At 37.0% G+C, this 16,218-nt stretch overlaps 1 protein-coding gene across 1 annotated transcript in view; it reads right to left on the minus strand.

The window, feature by feature from the left end:
- The window catches only part of LOC121422747 (ras-related protein Rab-37-like), a 46,256-nt gene extending 44,139 nt beyond the window's left edge, over positions 1-2,117 (minus strand). Inside the window, exon 1 of the mRNA XM_041617927.1 lies at positions 1,834-2,117. Coding sequence (XP_041473861.1) covers positions 1,834-1,917 — 84 coding nt within the window. The 5' untranslated portion in view covers positions 1,918-2,117. The remainder of the gene's footprint in view (positions 1-1,833) is intronic.
- Between the last annotated feature and the right edge of the window lie 14,101 nt (positions 2,118-16,218).

Below are 16,218 nucleotides of genomic sequence, written 5' to 3' on the forward strand. Positions count from 1 at the left end.
GATGAATATTTTATACCCTGGGCAATTTAAAGAATGAAGAACAGTATAAATACAAATGGAAAGTATGATATTTGAGGATATCTATTTATGATTGTTTATTTAAAAACATAATTTATCACTTTTTGTAAAAAAATGAAAATTCCCAAAATTCCCGGCAGCTGAAAATTCCCGAAATTTTCCATGGAAATTTTCCAAAATTTCCGGAAAGTTTCCAGCCCTTTGCAACCCTATACTTCACACTCTGTATGCCTTATAATTTCAGACTCTGTTTCACAGGGTGTTCCACTGGAATATATGTCTTTCTTCTTCTTCCTGTAAAGTACAGACTGCCGATGGCATATTATGTCTTTTTTAATAGTCTTACATGTACTCTTGCTCCAGTCCAGTCTGCTATAGTACAGGAGGGAAAAAATAAAGTTTTAAAACTCCTTCAGACAGATTTCAGAATTTACCTCAAATGAGTGAGAGTTAGCAACTCTGTATTTGTAAAAATGAGGCTAAAAATAAAATAAAGTCACATGGAATTGAGATTACTCAAACTTACCCCCCCCCCCTCCCCGCAAATACAGCTTGGTGCTAATGCACCAGCCGACTTCATGAGAATTTCTCCACCAGTACTTGTTCGCAAATTTTATATCAAGTCAAGGTCAATATACCCGCTTTTCAGAATTTCGTGATCGAGAATGATTGAATTTTGGCTTCCATCTCAACGTCATTGTTGAATTCTCATTCAGAATCAGACATTGCTTTGCTTTAAGCAATGCTTGGTTTTGCCATAGTTGTGATATGGACGGAAATTAGCGACCAAAATATCTGCCTGCGGCACCTCACATGTTGGTTCACCGCATGTTCGCATGATTTTGGTTGCTAACTTCAGTCCATATATGAAATGTAGAGTTGGATTCGCTGATATTTTGACAAAACACCGCCGAATCAAACTCCAGATGCGATGTCAGACTGAGAATTTGAATAACACTGCTCTGTCGCGTATCATGACTAGGTACGCAAGATAAAATTTTATCTGAAATAAAACGTCATCTCAGAATGCAAAAAGTCATGACCTCAGACATGTCACTGTCAGAATACCATCCCAGATTTTATTATTATCTTTTGCCACCCACCCTATCTGAGTCTCTCCATCCGCTACGGTATAGTGAGTGATTCTATTACCAACCAGCCTTATATTACCTAACGTGCGCATCATACGCATCAGAAAATAAGACATAACCCTCAATTCTTTGCAACATCCTTCCAAATGGAACTTGAATAGAAAGATGATGAAAAATGGTCAAGACATATTTTCAAAGTCTTAATATTCTAAAAATAATAAAATATGGTCAAAATAGCTCATCAGTGATTTTGTTTATTTCTCAACTTTTCCCATAGAAAACACATGTTCGGTAAATACGATACCTTTTTCAAGTGACCAAAATATTTCACATCCGAAGAGGGGTCTGATTGGAAGCTAATAAGTAATATCATAAAAAGGAAAAACGATTTCGGCAAATTTTTTACATATTTATATTTTGTAGGTAATTGTGTATTTATGGTGAAAGTTTGGTGAATTTTATGAGAATAATATTTTCAAAATGATTGAATTCATGAAAGGTGTTCGGTAATACGATCCAATACCGTACCAATAAATCGACCACCCCCCCCCCCCACCGGCCACCTTGAAAACCCTGGCTACGAGCCTACGGGGCTGACAATAAATGCACAATACTGGAATTGGCATCTGGAGTGAGCTCGGACCCCTCCTAGTGCAAGCTGCTGCTATTATTACTAAAGTTAAACGGTTCTTTTATTTCAGATTTCCCCGCACCCGAAACTCACCTTGCATGCGAAGTCATACTCTCCGCCGAACGATCCCGAGCGCACCACTCCATTACTGTTGTTTGTGGTACTTGCAGCCGACATGGTGGTGCAAGTTTTTCCTCTCTCTCTCTCCTCAAATTCAACGATTAAGCTCCATGCAACATTTAGTGAAGGGGGTGAAAATATTAATTTATGTTCCAGGAAAGATTCCGTTCATATATCCTGTTAAGTGAATCCTTGAGATCTTGACTCAACATCTAGGAACGAAAACAGACTGCTCGTGTCGTCACTGTCAAACTTAGAAGTACGGTACATGTACCAATTCCCATTTTAGTTTTGCGACACGCGCCCTCTGTGAGAAAAATCAAAACCAAGCTTCAATCTTTTAGTTTGACGCACTGCGTCTTTTCAGGCCGATTTCTAGGAATGCCAAGACATGCCGAAGAACACAGCCCAGCCCTTTTGTAATAACATCCTCTTGATGTTAATCATTAATGCTTATTTACGCGATAGAATTGAGTTAGGTTTAGGATAAAGGGGGCAGGCACTAAAGTATGCAAGATATTACATGGACAAGGATCCCCTCACCCTCGGTTTAGTATTATTGTTTCAAATTTTATATATCTTATTTTAAAGTTTAATAATGATTTCTGCTCTTTAAGATTTGATTAGGGTCAGGATAAACGTATATCATCATTAAGAATTTCCATAAAAAGACATAAAGATTAATTATTGAATTTTAACAATTCTGAAAAAATTTCAGAATATATATTACGAATTGCTTTTATTTATCATTAATATCATATTTTAAGTGTTTATGACTATGTACTTTATAAACAATTGCGTGTGTGATTTTATGCTAGGATTTCCGATTCAAACCAAAAATATTGGCTAAGAACTTCACTGTTACAGGTAATTCCTATAGATATTTAAACATATACCTGATATGTTTACGCCATATTCAAGTAACGATCTAACTTATTTATTCCAAACCTAACAAGGATATGAACACGGCACTTGAACTCTAGCTATAAAAAGATATTTTCAAAACAATATCCCATATTTTAACTATTTGAAAATACTTGGTTTGATTTCGAATATCACACCTAATAACAATTGTGTTACTATATTATGTTCTCGTATGAGAATGATTGTTTGTTGTTTTAATGTCTAAAAAAATAACAATTATTTACCGTGCTTAGCCTAGGTGAAATATTTGTCATTATTTTGTTCGAAGATGGTAAATTTGAGAATTGTTGCATTATATTTTATCATTTTTGTTTTAACCCCTCCTTTTCTTTCTCCCCTATTTTTCTCTACCGCTCCTTTCGTCTCTCAAGTTTTCAGCCTCTACATCGCTTACATTATACTGGCGATAAAGAACATATCCAGAAAAAAGATACACTTTAAAATAGTTCCATTATGGGGGTAACTTTTTGACATAATTCCTGGCCCTACTTTCTCGTTTGATTGTAGATGGCAGTACGTACGACTGTTGCCATAATTTTATAGGTTTGAAAGAGTACTGCCAACTGTTGTAAAGCTCGTGCCTGGAACTCTTTATAGAGGAAGAAGGTGATCAAACGAACTCACCGTGATGTACTTTTCATAATTACATTTGCATTTAGTGATCCATGGACACAAAACAGATAACATTGCAGCTTGTTTGAACAACTTTGCAACCATAGGATATTTGTGCCAGCTATAGAACTAAGGTCATAAAATGAAATAAATCGCTATTAACAAAAGTTCATTTCAGGCATCTCCAACATTTTTTTATTCGTTTGTCTTTTGATAAGGGGTTTAAATTTTATAGTACTTGTTTCTCCATACTTTCACAAGCATTAGCTTAAAGAAAAGGAATGAATAAGGCATACTCCTCGGGATTTGGCGGGTAATCTATCCATTTTATTCTTTGGCCTCCTATTTAGATCAATTTACAAAGTGACATGAGAAGCCTCCCCAGTAATATTTTTTTAACAAATCGTAAAAAAAAAATGCTATTGGAAAAATATAAAGGATTATTTGAAAATTTGTATATACAGTGCGTCCTACAAAAAAAAACGAAACCGAGATCTAGCAACGAACTATCATAATTTAATCATAAATATAATAGAAAAATGACTTATCATTGTAAAGCTTAGAGTCTCATCTCTCATCTGGTGCAACATATGATATTTATCATTCAAGCATGAATGAGTACAAACAATGTCAAGAAAGGATACCAAAACATCTTTTGACGGGGGGTAACTGAATTTCAAAAAGAAAACTACATGCTTAAATAGATTAATATCTGCTCTTTATTTTGATACCTCAATCACAGAAAATGGTCAGGAAATAACAAACATCTGTTCCTTCGAAACAATGCTTGTATTGCCATAATTTCATTAAACGAATGTGTTCTCACCACTTCCCCCACCGACGCTATCGCATGGTTAAATGCAGCAGTGATCGTCAACAAAACGTTATGTAGCGTCGAGCAAGTCTGAGAAGCTAGTCTGTAAAACCTCTTCATTTTATGAAATTAGTGAAATTGAAGCCTAATTTCAAATAAACAGAACTATGATATTTCTTGACCATTTCTGTGTTTGAAGTATCAAATTAAAGAACAGATATTTAACATTTCAAAAATGTGATTTTTTTTTAAAACCCAGATAACACCTGCCAAGTGACATTTTGGTATCCTTTCTTCAAATTGCTTTTACTTACTCACGCGTAATTGAGAAATATTCTATGATGTACCAGATGAAAGAAGTGACTCTAATTGGAGCGATTCAAGAAACTTGCGATCAATTTCAAGTATATTTTTGGTCTCTAAATGAATCATAAGTTTTGAAATTAATTGTTACTCTGCAATTGACTTCTTATCTGTTTCGTGAAACAAGCATTTTAATCGGATTTGCTAGTACAGTTGAAATTGATCTATTGTAAACTTGCAACATAATATTTGCAAATGAATGCAAATATTTTCTTGCAACACCCCTAAGCTTTACAACGATATGTCATTTGTCTATTGTATTTGTGATTAATCTCTGATAAATCATCGCTAAATCTCGGCTTCGTTTTTTTTTGTGGGACGCACTGTATAACTTGGGCTCCTAGGTAGCTAACGCCAGGGTAAAGCCAATGTAAAGCCGGGGTAATAATAATAATAGTTGAACTGGGAGAAAAATTTTCAGAACTGAAGTGGCTTCCTTGGGTAAATACTTGTGTAGCCAAAACAAGTGATTTTTCGGATCTTGTGAAAAACTGAAAATATTTATTTCTGTAATAGTGTAAAATAATACGTTCTTTAAATATGATAATAAAAATATGTTTATTTGCTACCTCCAATTACAAAAAGTAACAAAAATGTTCTTTTGTTCATAAGTGATTTATTGTTTCACGTAAATATACTCGAAAGCGAGATTTGGTAATAAATTCAATTCAATTCAATTCAATAACATTGCAATTATCTATGTGTAAGAGAGGACACAGAGTTGCTTGAAGAAATGTGTTGAACAAAGGGAAAACAATTAAGTTTAAGGATTAAAAAATAATATCTCCTTTCAAATACTTTTTTTTTAAGTGTAAATTTTCTTTTCCTGACACACATATACCCTGTTGCTGTTTGTCCAGCAGCGGTGTAGTAGGGGTCGGTGGGGGGGGGGGGCAAGAGCCAAAAATATTCCAGTCATATCATGGTATGAACAGGCGTAATGGTGTAATGAGGCGACAATTTTGAAAGGGCCAGACATTGCGTATATCAGGCAGAAATTATCTTTTGAAAATAAGAGTTGTGAGCGAATGAAGCGAGCGAACAAAAATTTGACATTTCTAATACAAAAATCAAATTTTGTGATAGATTTTGACAGGATATCCAGAGAATATATTTCACTCTTCTCTCTTTCCATTCCTTTTTATGTGATCTGTACGCCACTGTGAACAGGATTATTTCCGGCAGTATAGCGTGCAGAGTAAACAAAACAAAAAACGAGGGGCGCAGTATGGTGCATGTGCTAAAAAAATTTTAAATATAAGTCCCGAGAGAGCGAAGCGAGCTAGAAAATCTAACTTTGAGATATTTTTTGACATTATATTTAGTAAATAAAATCATATCCTTCACTTTTCCTTTGCTTTTCTTTCCTCATTTTTTTCTTATAAAAACTTTGGGGACCATGGCCCTACCCTTCCATACTCATATACGGCAGTGCTATGCTGTTGGGGTCTGGGGCGGAGCCCCCGGAACGTCTTGATGCCAAAGCCATTTAAACCTCGCAGATCGCCGCTATATAATCAGCAGGCCTAATATATATATACAGAATATAGCTCATTACACAACACATTTATTTAACCCAGTTGAAACAAATATTTTGAGGGGGTAAAACATAGCAATGTGGGAAAAATTGTAAAAAGAAAAAAAGTCGCCAGTGAGCAAAGCGAGCTGGAAAAAAATTGCCTATTGAAATTAAAATATAATTATGTGATAGATTTCTCCATTATATTCAGCAAATAACACATTTCATTGTTTCCATTCATTTCATTATACGTTGTCTCCTATAATATCTTTTATTTCCTCTCGGGTGTGGAACCAAGACCCCCCCACGCCTGTAAGTCAGTGATTGAATGTAAAGCTTGATGTAGGTCCCTACAGGGGGCGTAATAGAGCCATTTGAAGGTCATAGATGAAGAGCCCCTACTGCGTGGGGGTAGCTTATTTGCATAAAATTTAGCAAGCTTATAGCATGCAATGTTGTATGCAGTCCATCTTCTTCCCGCTCTTTATTTTTTATCGTCAGCCCGGTCGTATTATTAAGTTTTTATTTCTTTTCCCTTCTTGTCCCTTTTCTTTTTTTTCCAATTTAGCTTTTGACTAATTCAATTCTACCTTCATTTCCCGCTATTGTTTGTCATTTTATCATCATTTAATTCATTTCCCATCGTGCTATTGCACGTATAGGTCTATTTCGGAATGATTTCTTTCTAAACTATTCTTCTTTCGTTCTTCTTCCAGCTTTCCTTCCTTTTCCTTCCATTTCAAAAATATTTTTGTTCTTTGTTTTATTTCCTCTTTTCCCTTTCTCTTTCCTTTTTCTCCTTTCCTTTCCATCTTTCTTCCCTTTCTTTCTCCCTCCCTTTTATTTTTTCCCGTTTTTTTTATTTTCCCGGTGAAATCCGCCAAGGGGGGGGGGGGGGCAGCTTGCCCCCCGCCCCCCGACTGTTACGCCACTGTTGTCCGGACGGGATGTTCATCCAGAAAATGCGACAAATTTAAGGTTTAGATTTAGAATAGACTTAGATTTATTTATTTCCGTTCAGACAAATAATATAATCGAAGTAACAGTACAGATATAATGTTCAAAATAATACATACAGTTCAATGGCATTTCATAATTGAAAATGAATTAACTGAACTTGTCAAGAAAAGCAGAGCTTGTATAAAAGGCAAGTCCCTAAACTTAATTTCAATACGCATCAACATAACCTATATACAAGAGATGGACGAAAAAGAGAGCTTTAAATAAGTAATCTACAAAATATCAAAATTAAGCGAATAAGCGATGCCAAAACATAGAAAGTAATTTAGATAATAATTACAATGATAACAATGAATATACTGATATATTCAAAATAGTAATTATAAAATTATGATAAGAGGGAAACGGGAGGCAAAGGAAAGGAGAAAGAGAAGGGGGTTCAAATAAGACTGTAAATGAAAAGAGGAACATGGAAGGTGCACAGATCACTAGGCATTTCAGTGACATTATTCAGAATATATAATACTATATTTGACAATTTTTTTTTGGTGCTAGAAAGCTTCAAAGAGTGACCACGAGTTGTATCATAAAGAGACCTTTCGAAAAAGTAATCTGGAGCAAGTCTGTCTATAAGCCATTAAGTATCTTGTAAACTTTTTTTATTTATTTTTTTTATTTTTTTTTATTTTTTTTATTTTTTTAAACTTGAATCATATCGGCCCTTTCACGTCGGTAGTGAAGAGAGAAGAGTTGAAGCTTTTTCAATCTTTCAGTGTAGGTTAGAGAAGACATACCAGGAACCATTTTTGTAGCTCTCCTCTGCACTGCCTCAATTTTACGGTCATCAGTTACAAAGCGTGGATTCCAAGACACAGTATTCGAGATGCGGACGGATCAGAGTTTTATATGAAGATATCCGGAGTTGTATTTACAAAGGCTCGTTTAATGATCCCTAGCATCTGGTTAGCCTTCTGTACCACTGCTGTTATGTGCTTATGGAAAGTCAGATTATTATCAGCAATGACACCGATGTCTTTTTCAGAGTCCACATTCTCAAGATGTCTGTTTTCCATCATATGTGTGTTTAGGATTATTGTAGCCAAGATGTAGGGTCTTGCATTTTTGAGAGTTTATAAAGGAAGTTGCCAAAGTGAAGACCAGGTAGAAATGTTATCTAAATCCTCTTGTAATTCATGGTAAGAAATTTGGCAGTTGACGGATGAATAAACTTTAGCATCATCTGCATACATCTGAATTCGACAAGAAGTAATGTCAGGCAAGTCATTCACAAACAAAACAAAAAGGGTCGGACCGAGTACGCTGCCCTGCGGAATTCCGCTGATGACAGTAGACCAGTCTGAATAACATCCATCGATTGAAACTCTCTGAACTCTATGCGTTAAAAAATCTTGAATCCAAGAAAGAAGAGGGCCACCGATATGGAGCAATCTTATTCAACAGTCTAACATGTGGCACAGAGTCGAAAGCTTTTTTGAAGTCTAAATACACTACATCAACTGGATCCATTGGCGGCGGAAGCCAATAAATTTAGGGGGTGTCCACCTGAAATTTTGGGATGGACACATGTAAAAAATAGGACAAGCGACCCAAAAATTTTTGAGAAGCAAAAAAAAAAAAAAAAAAAATTTTTTTAGGGGGGGACAACACACGTGTCAAGGGGGTGCACGTGAATTTAGGGGGGGACGCAGGAAAAAAAAATTGACAAGCAAAAAAAAAAAAAAAAAAAAAAAAAAAAAAAAAAAAAAAGGTTATCAAAACAAAATTTAGGGGGGGACCGTCCCCCCCACCTAAAATTTAGGGGTGGACACGTCCCCCCCGCTTCCGCCGCCTATGACTGGATCTCCATTGTCCAAATACTGAGTGCAATCCTCGAGCTGTGTTAACAGTTGAGTTAAACATGACCTCCCTGGAACAAATCCATGTTGCGCATCAGTGAATAGATAATGAACACATATGATTAACAATGGTATCACGTATAATAGACTCGAAAACTTTAACCACTACTGATGTCAAATTTTCAGGGTCCTTTCTGCTGCCCTTTTTATGTTTTGCTGTAACATTAGCTGATTTCCAGTCGGAAGGAAGCACAGATTCATCAAAGGACATATTAAATATCAATGACAGAGGTGTGCACAGTTCACCAGCTAGCTCCTTCAAAATACGAGGGTGAATATTGTCAGGACCAGCGGATTTGGTAACATTCAAAGCAATAAGCTTCTCTTGCGAACGATATCTGGTGTAATCAGTACATGATCCCAAACAATATCATCGTTCAGGCGATTTGGAATACATGGTAATTCAGACAAATCCTCTTCGATGAAAACTGAACTGAATTGTTCGTTAAGGATATCAGCTTTCTCTTGAGCAGTACAAGCAGTTGATCCGTCGGTCCCAGTGAGGTTAGACACCTTGGATCTCGTTTTGGTTTTATTGTTAACATATTTCCAAAATACTTTCAGATTCACCTTTGATTGAGATGCAACATGTTGTTCAAAGTTACTACAGAGTTGCCTGGTCATGGACCTTAAATTGTCTCGTACACGCATATAAGGAATAATCCCAAACACTATTAGAAGTCTGGTATCTCTTCCATAGTCTGTGTTTCTCTTTTGACATAGAAACCGCCTTATGAGTAATATACAAGTGTCTTTTCCTATGTCTTTTACCTGATCTTTTAGGAATATGTCTCTTGACAGATGCATGCAGCATATCTGAAAATAGCTTCCAAGACTCATTACATGACATGTCAGCAAAAAGATCATCCCAGTTTTGAAAAGAAAAATCTTCTTTCATAGAGTTATAATGTCCTTTGTCTAAACTATACACTTGATTCGACATCCGTGACAGTACACTCAAACATCAATGCAGATGACAAACATAAATGGTCACTTTTACCAAGAGGCGGTAAAAATTCAACATTATTTACTATATTCAGTTCATATGTAAACATAAAATCCAAGACATTCTGTTTCTGTCCATCCCTGTCGAGTCGGATACAGGACATGCTGAACTAAGAAAACATCTTGGACTGTTGTCAGGAAGTGCTGAGCTGGGTTGTTAGAAAATAATGAATAATAATTACAATATGTTAAACTATTTGATGTATATATGTTGAGAAAAACCAGATCAAATATCGATGTTTTTCTTGGTCTAAATGTTAGCCTATCGACATCAGACACCCATCCCATTCCACTGAATTAATATGGAAAATGGGAAAGCAGCGCAAAGAGGCTATTGTTGTGACGTAAACAAATGATTTATGACGTATTTGATGGGTTGATTTTTTAGTGTCAACGAACTTTGCATTGTAAACATTGTAGATCATTGTGACGTAGACGCTTGCGCTATTATTGTTCTTACGCGCAGCGCATCACGCGCACGCCTGCCTGAGCTAGCTGCGTGCGCGTTGCATTAATTTCACGTCAGCAGCGCAGCGCAGTCTAACTAGTCACACGTGGTCGATCGATCGTGGATCATTTCAAATTGCAGTCAGTCAGTAGTCACGGGTAGTGAAATTTTATTTTAATTTTTTCCTTCAAAATTCAAAGATCTTATTATATCAAAGAAAATACCCACGTCATTGGTCTTGAAAGGGGTTTGGGTTTCTGTCAGACAGGATGGAGATGATGTGTTATCCTCTGTGCAGAAAGGTGAGTTCTAACTTCTATCTAACCGCCATGCCCCTGCCCTGGCTTTTTTTAAAGCATTCTTAGTTCTTTTTTGTCTTTGGATTGGGCCTACCTAATGGTAGGCCTAAAATAATTTTAGTACCGGTATACTAAAATATGAATTCAATAGTTGCAATCATCTTCTATTTTGTTCTCTATAATATTACCGTAAGGGCACTAGTATTCAACCCGTTTGGAGAGTTTCCTCAAATATATAGAAACATAGAATTTACCTGAATTTCAGACCCGTCTTATTTCTAAGAGCAAATGCTGGTTATTCTTTTTCCGTTATTTTTTTCTTCAACCAGTCGACTTTGTGTGCGGCGGGCGATCGAATTATACGGCGAAGGTTTTTTGCACTAGTATTCAACCCGTCTGCACTAGTATTCAACCTAGCGATGAAAGATGGTCCTGTCTCTTAATCTGCCCTTGTCCCATCCGACTATGGACTAGACCATTTGAGATGAGACCAAACAGGGAATTAATCAAACCAGAGACTTACATAGATCTAGATCTAATTTACCAATATAAACCCTTTTGAGATTTGCTATCTATCCTCACTAGGTTGAATACTAGTGCAATTCAGTGCAAAAGGCCATCGGCGCATAATTCGATCCTACGCGCATACAGTCGACAGATTGATAAAGAAAATACCGACAACAGATTACCCTGGAAATAACAAAGGTATGAAATTAAGATAGTTTCTATAGGCCTATTTCTAAATATTTTTGGAAATATGTCAAAATCTTTGAATTATGCCGGGTTGAATACTAGTGCCCTTACGGTAATAGATTTCCTAACATCTTGCACTAAAAATTGATGAAAGTGAAACTTCGCTTGTAAATTTTTCCAAATGACTTTCTAAAATTAAAATTGATCGTCCGGACACACAATTCCAAATGGGGGACCTACCGATAACCTACCCGCCGGCTGCCCTATTCTAGTGTGATGTAGTCTAGATCTAGACCTGCGACAAAGCTGGGTGATTAATTTATTGTTTGAGTGCCCTGGTTTTCTTAAAGCAAGAAAATATATCGATGGTTACTACATGCCGTCCAAATGCAATAATGTGTTTAAAAATTAAGCTTTTTATTTCTTCCAAAATGTCGACATCAGATCTAGACTCCAGAGTCTAGCCTAGGTAAGCCTTAAGTTAAGGCTAGGCTAGTGAATCCAGTTGTGTCTCCGGACAGGTTGTGTGTCCGGACGATCAATTTTAGGAAGTCATTTGAAAAAAAAAATTACAGGCAAAGTTTCATCAATATTTAGTACAAAATGTAGGAAATATTATAGACTTAGAGAACAAAAATAGTAGATGTTAATGTTGATGCTGAGGACTAATGTGCATGAAAACAAAAGAAACCACTGAGAAACTCACTCATCACCACGGAAAAAAAATGGAACAGTGACTTCCAAAATTGTGTCATTTTGCAACTTTTGAATTTTTAAATTGCCCCACATTTCAAGGCCATGCACCTCCATGTTAACCATATTCATATCATGTATTTAGGGTATCATTTTAAAGAGAATCACACATTCATATTCACTAAAACTGAGGAGGGATTATCGATCAAAGTCAGATTTCCAAACTGTTTTTGAGGAGGTTAGATCTAGCTAGGCCTATTGTGTCTTTATTGTTGCTTTGAGCCATTGTCGATTTTAATATGGACTGATTATCAAACCAAAGCCAAAGGTAAGATAAACACAATTTATCCAATGTTTTCTTAATTTTATACTAGTCAAGGGTTTCGATATATATACAGATCAAACATTATATCCAAAATATCGCAAGTAATATGGAACATTTTTTATGTTTTGCTCACGATTATTTTAATCCAAAAGAGTTTAACATTCTGCACTCAATTAGTTCTTGATACTGAGTTTGCCGACTTCTCCATAGGTCATGCAGTTTGCAGTAAGTTTACTCACTTGAACTTTGAAGATTATTATGCAAATGTGTGACTTAATAATGAAATTCATTTATATTTCCTTTTCAAATGGGAATCATAATCGTTATTGGTGTAACGACTCTTCGCGATAGCTCAGTCGGTAGAGCGGGGGGATTCGTATTCTGGTGACCCGGGTTCGATTCCCACTCGGTGCGCTAGTGCCCTTTGGTAAGGCATTAATCCTCAGTACCAGGTCCTTCGGAGGGGACTTTAAGCCGTCGGTCCTCTGGTTGCTTGCTTACAAGCATACATGCTTTCTTATCAATCAGGTAAAAAATCACCACATACATCCATACATTGTGCTCTTCTGAAAATATTCTTTTCTTAACAAATTTCATGGAAAAAAATATTGGACTGTGTTTATCTGACAGACATTGTTCAAAGTTGTCAACAGTAAAGTCTTCAATAATATGATCAATGAAATTTGCAGAGACAATACAATAGTCAAACTGTGCTTGCGTCGGCGCAGGTTAATGCACCCTTACCAAAATCTTTTCCAAAACGAGCATTCACAAAGTGCATGTCAGTAGTTTGACATATTGTATCAGTTTGCGACCGTTAGCATATTTACAAACTTGTCTTCATTAGATCTAAATGGAATTATACAAGTTGAAGGGATGTCTGCATTTTTTCCGACAAAGTGACATTAACAGAAAAGGTAGAGTCATCATCTAATATAATCTATTAGTGAACCAGATCTTGCATTAAAATCTCCTATCAAACAATCATCATTTATGATATCTTAAACCGCACCATTTAGGCCTATAAAATAAAAACCATAAGCACCTTTATTCACTTTGAACCAAAGGACGGATTCATATTTAAAAAAAATATTTACATCTAGCGGTTCAACATAATTTCTTAGACATTTTTGATAAGCCATGGTGTCCACCAAGGAGTGGGGAAGATTTGTCATTATTCTCGCTACATGTACAAATCATTCTATAGTCAATCAGTTGCATGTCAATATATTGAATTTACTTTCAGGTAAACAGAAAATCAAAATCTTTTATATAGCACTGAAGTATACGAAGATCGATTTTTTTTCTTCAGACCGCATACATTTAGCCCTAATATCTTAAAAAAGGTTATTATTCAAACCAAAATCCAAATCATTAGATCGAATGGTACCTGCTAAGTCCCATTTTGACAGTGAGAATTTTCCCTAAGTCCGATTTTGACAGTGAGAATGGACTGATCTCCAGTCCATTCAAGGCGGAAGAGGTCGTCTTGTCTCCACCATGTATTTCGTCTCCTTCCCATTCTTTGCAACAACGCAATGAATGCGGCAATCGATAGTAAAAAATTTCTTGGTGCCTTCTGCTCTTCGGATTGCGTCAAAAAGCTTGGCTCGTTGGGCAGTAATAGGTGTTCCTCAATGTAGACCCATCTTACTTGGCCGTTCTCTCTTAAGCGTCGCTTACTCCTCAGTAGCTCAACTTTTCCGCTCCCGTCTGACAAACTTCACGATAATGTCGCTCTTGCTTGTTAGAGTTGGGAGTAGAAGGTCCTCGTCGCTTCGTTGTGGGCAGACGATGATTCACACTGATGTCGTCTGTGAGATATTAACGTTGATCTTCTTCGCCAAAGCTACTATCTTCTTGGTGGTATTTTCCCGATCTGTTTGTTTCCGGCAAGCCTAAACCTGTACATTTTCCCGCTGATCGTACTGCTCTAAGCGTTCGATGTCATTTCCCTGCTTCACCTGTTGAAGTCGGTGAGATAACAGGGTGTTGGTTTCATCTGTTCTATGACAGTTGTCACGGCTACCTTGACAGCTTGCGTCACTTCCTGTATGATGACCGGTTGTGTGGCCATCAAACCCTTCGTGATGATTTTTTTTGGGGCACATCGCTATCAGAAAGATCAGAGCATTTCCACAATGGCCTCTCCTAACCATCAGTGGTGGCAGCTTCTGCATAAGTGACGGTCCCCTCTATATTTGGGGACGATGCTTTCATAGTGGAGCGTTGTGGCCCAGTGGATTAGTCTTCGGACTTTGAAACAGAGGGTCGTGGGTTCGAATCCAAGCCATAGCGTAATTTCCTTCAGCAAGAAATTTATCCACACTGTGCTGCGCTCAACGCAGGTGAGATGAATGGGTACCCGGTAGGAAGAAATTCCTTGAATGCTTTGAGCGCCTAGGCAGCCCACCTAAAGCCGGGGTAATAATAATAGCAGGGCCCGCAGGGAGAACAGTTTTCGGAACTGAAGCGGCTTCCCTGGGTAAATATACCTATATTATTATTATTATTATAGCCACTTGACGATTGATGCACCTGTTGCTGTGACTTGTCAGTATTCTTTTGCTGTCCAAATTTTAGATGAAAAATCGATAAAAGAAGGTGGTAATTCAGAAGTAAATCCAGTATTCACAGGAGATTATATGTATTTAGCTCATGAAGATGATATGAGTATGACGTAAAAGAAGTCTCAGAAAATAAGTGAATGATCTGTGTTTCTGGGATGTACCCTACCAACACACGTCATGTCATATGGTGGATGGTTCAAAAGTTCTTAAAATACGCAAGCAAGCTCAATGAATATTCAGAAAAAAAATATAATTCACTCTTTCCCTACCTCTTCTTTCTTTTTCCTCCTTTTTTTTATTTGCGTGAAACTTTATATTTTTTGGAGGGGGGGCATCTGTATAGCGCAAATTAAGGTCATACCATCAGCTGTTGAGCGAAACAAATATGGATTTACTTTATCGAAATATGATCTAATTGCTCCCTCCATTGAAGTTGCTGCTGTTGGCAGTCTTTATGTCCGTCTGTGTCCGGTTGATGTGTAGGTGTCTTTTGTGGTGCTACAAAATGTCTGACCATTGATTGGTACTATACTCGGTTCGATATCATCCTTTAATAGCGTTATTACAAGTCTTGACAGGATTACATATTCCTTTCCCGCAGAGTGGACACGTGTAGGCTCTTAGTATTGGGCAGGTAGTGATGCCTGTCTTCTTCGTCCTGGTGGCTGCCATGGATCACCTTGCTTTCCTCCCCGATAAAATTTTAATTTGTGTAGCAGATATCGTGATTTTGTTTGGATTACAAGTCTTGACAGGATTACATATTCCCTTCCTGCAGAGTGGACACGTGTACGCTCTTAGCATTGGGCAGGTAGTGATGCCTGTCTTCTTCGTCCTGGTGGCTGCCATGGATCACCTTGCTTTCCTCCCCGATAAAATTTCATTTTGTGTAGCAGATATCGTGATTTTGTTTGGATGTTGAGGTCCCTAGAAGGCGAATAATTAATTTGTAAAATATTCCGAGGCTTATTATTTTTTTTTTTTTTAGCTCAACAGACAAAATCTGCTACACTGTATTACGGTACCGTTTACGATGGACCAATTGGTAATTTCAAGGAATCTTTGTTTTCCAGTTTCATGGCTCTTTAGAGACATTTCGGAGGCAACTTATAGCCCCGAGACCATTTTCAGGCACCTCGGCAAGTAAAGGCATCCTCCCATTTATCCATTAAAAGTTTGCACAAATTGCCATCTCTCCTCATCAATCTGGCTAGCTT

This window comes from Lytechinus variegatus, chromosome 10 (assembly GCF_018143015.1).
Source record: "Lytechinus variegatus isolate NC3 chromosome 10, Lvar_3.0, whole genome shotgun sequence".
Taxonomy (NCBI): Eukaryota; Metazoa; Echinodermata; class Echinoidea; order Temnopleuroida; family Toxopneustidae; genus Lytechinus; species Lytechinus variegatus.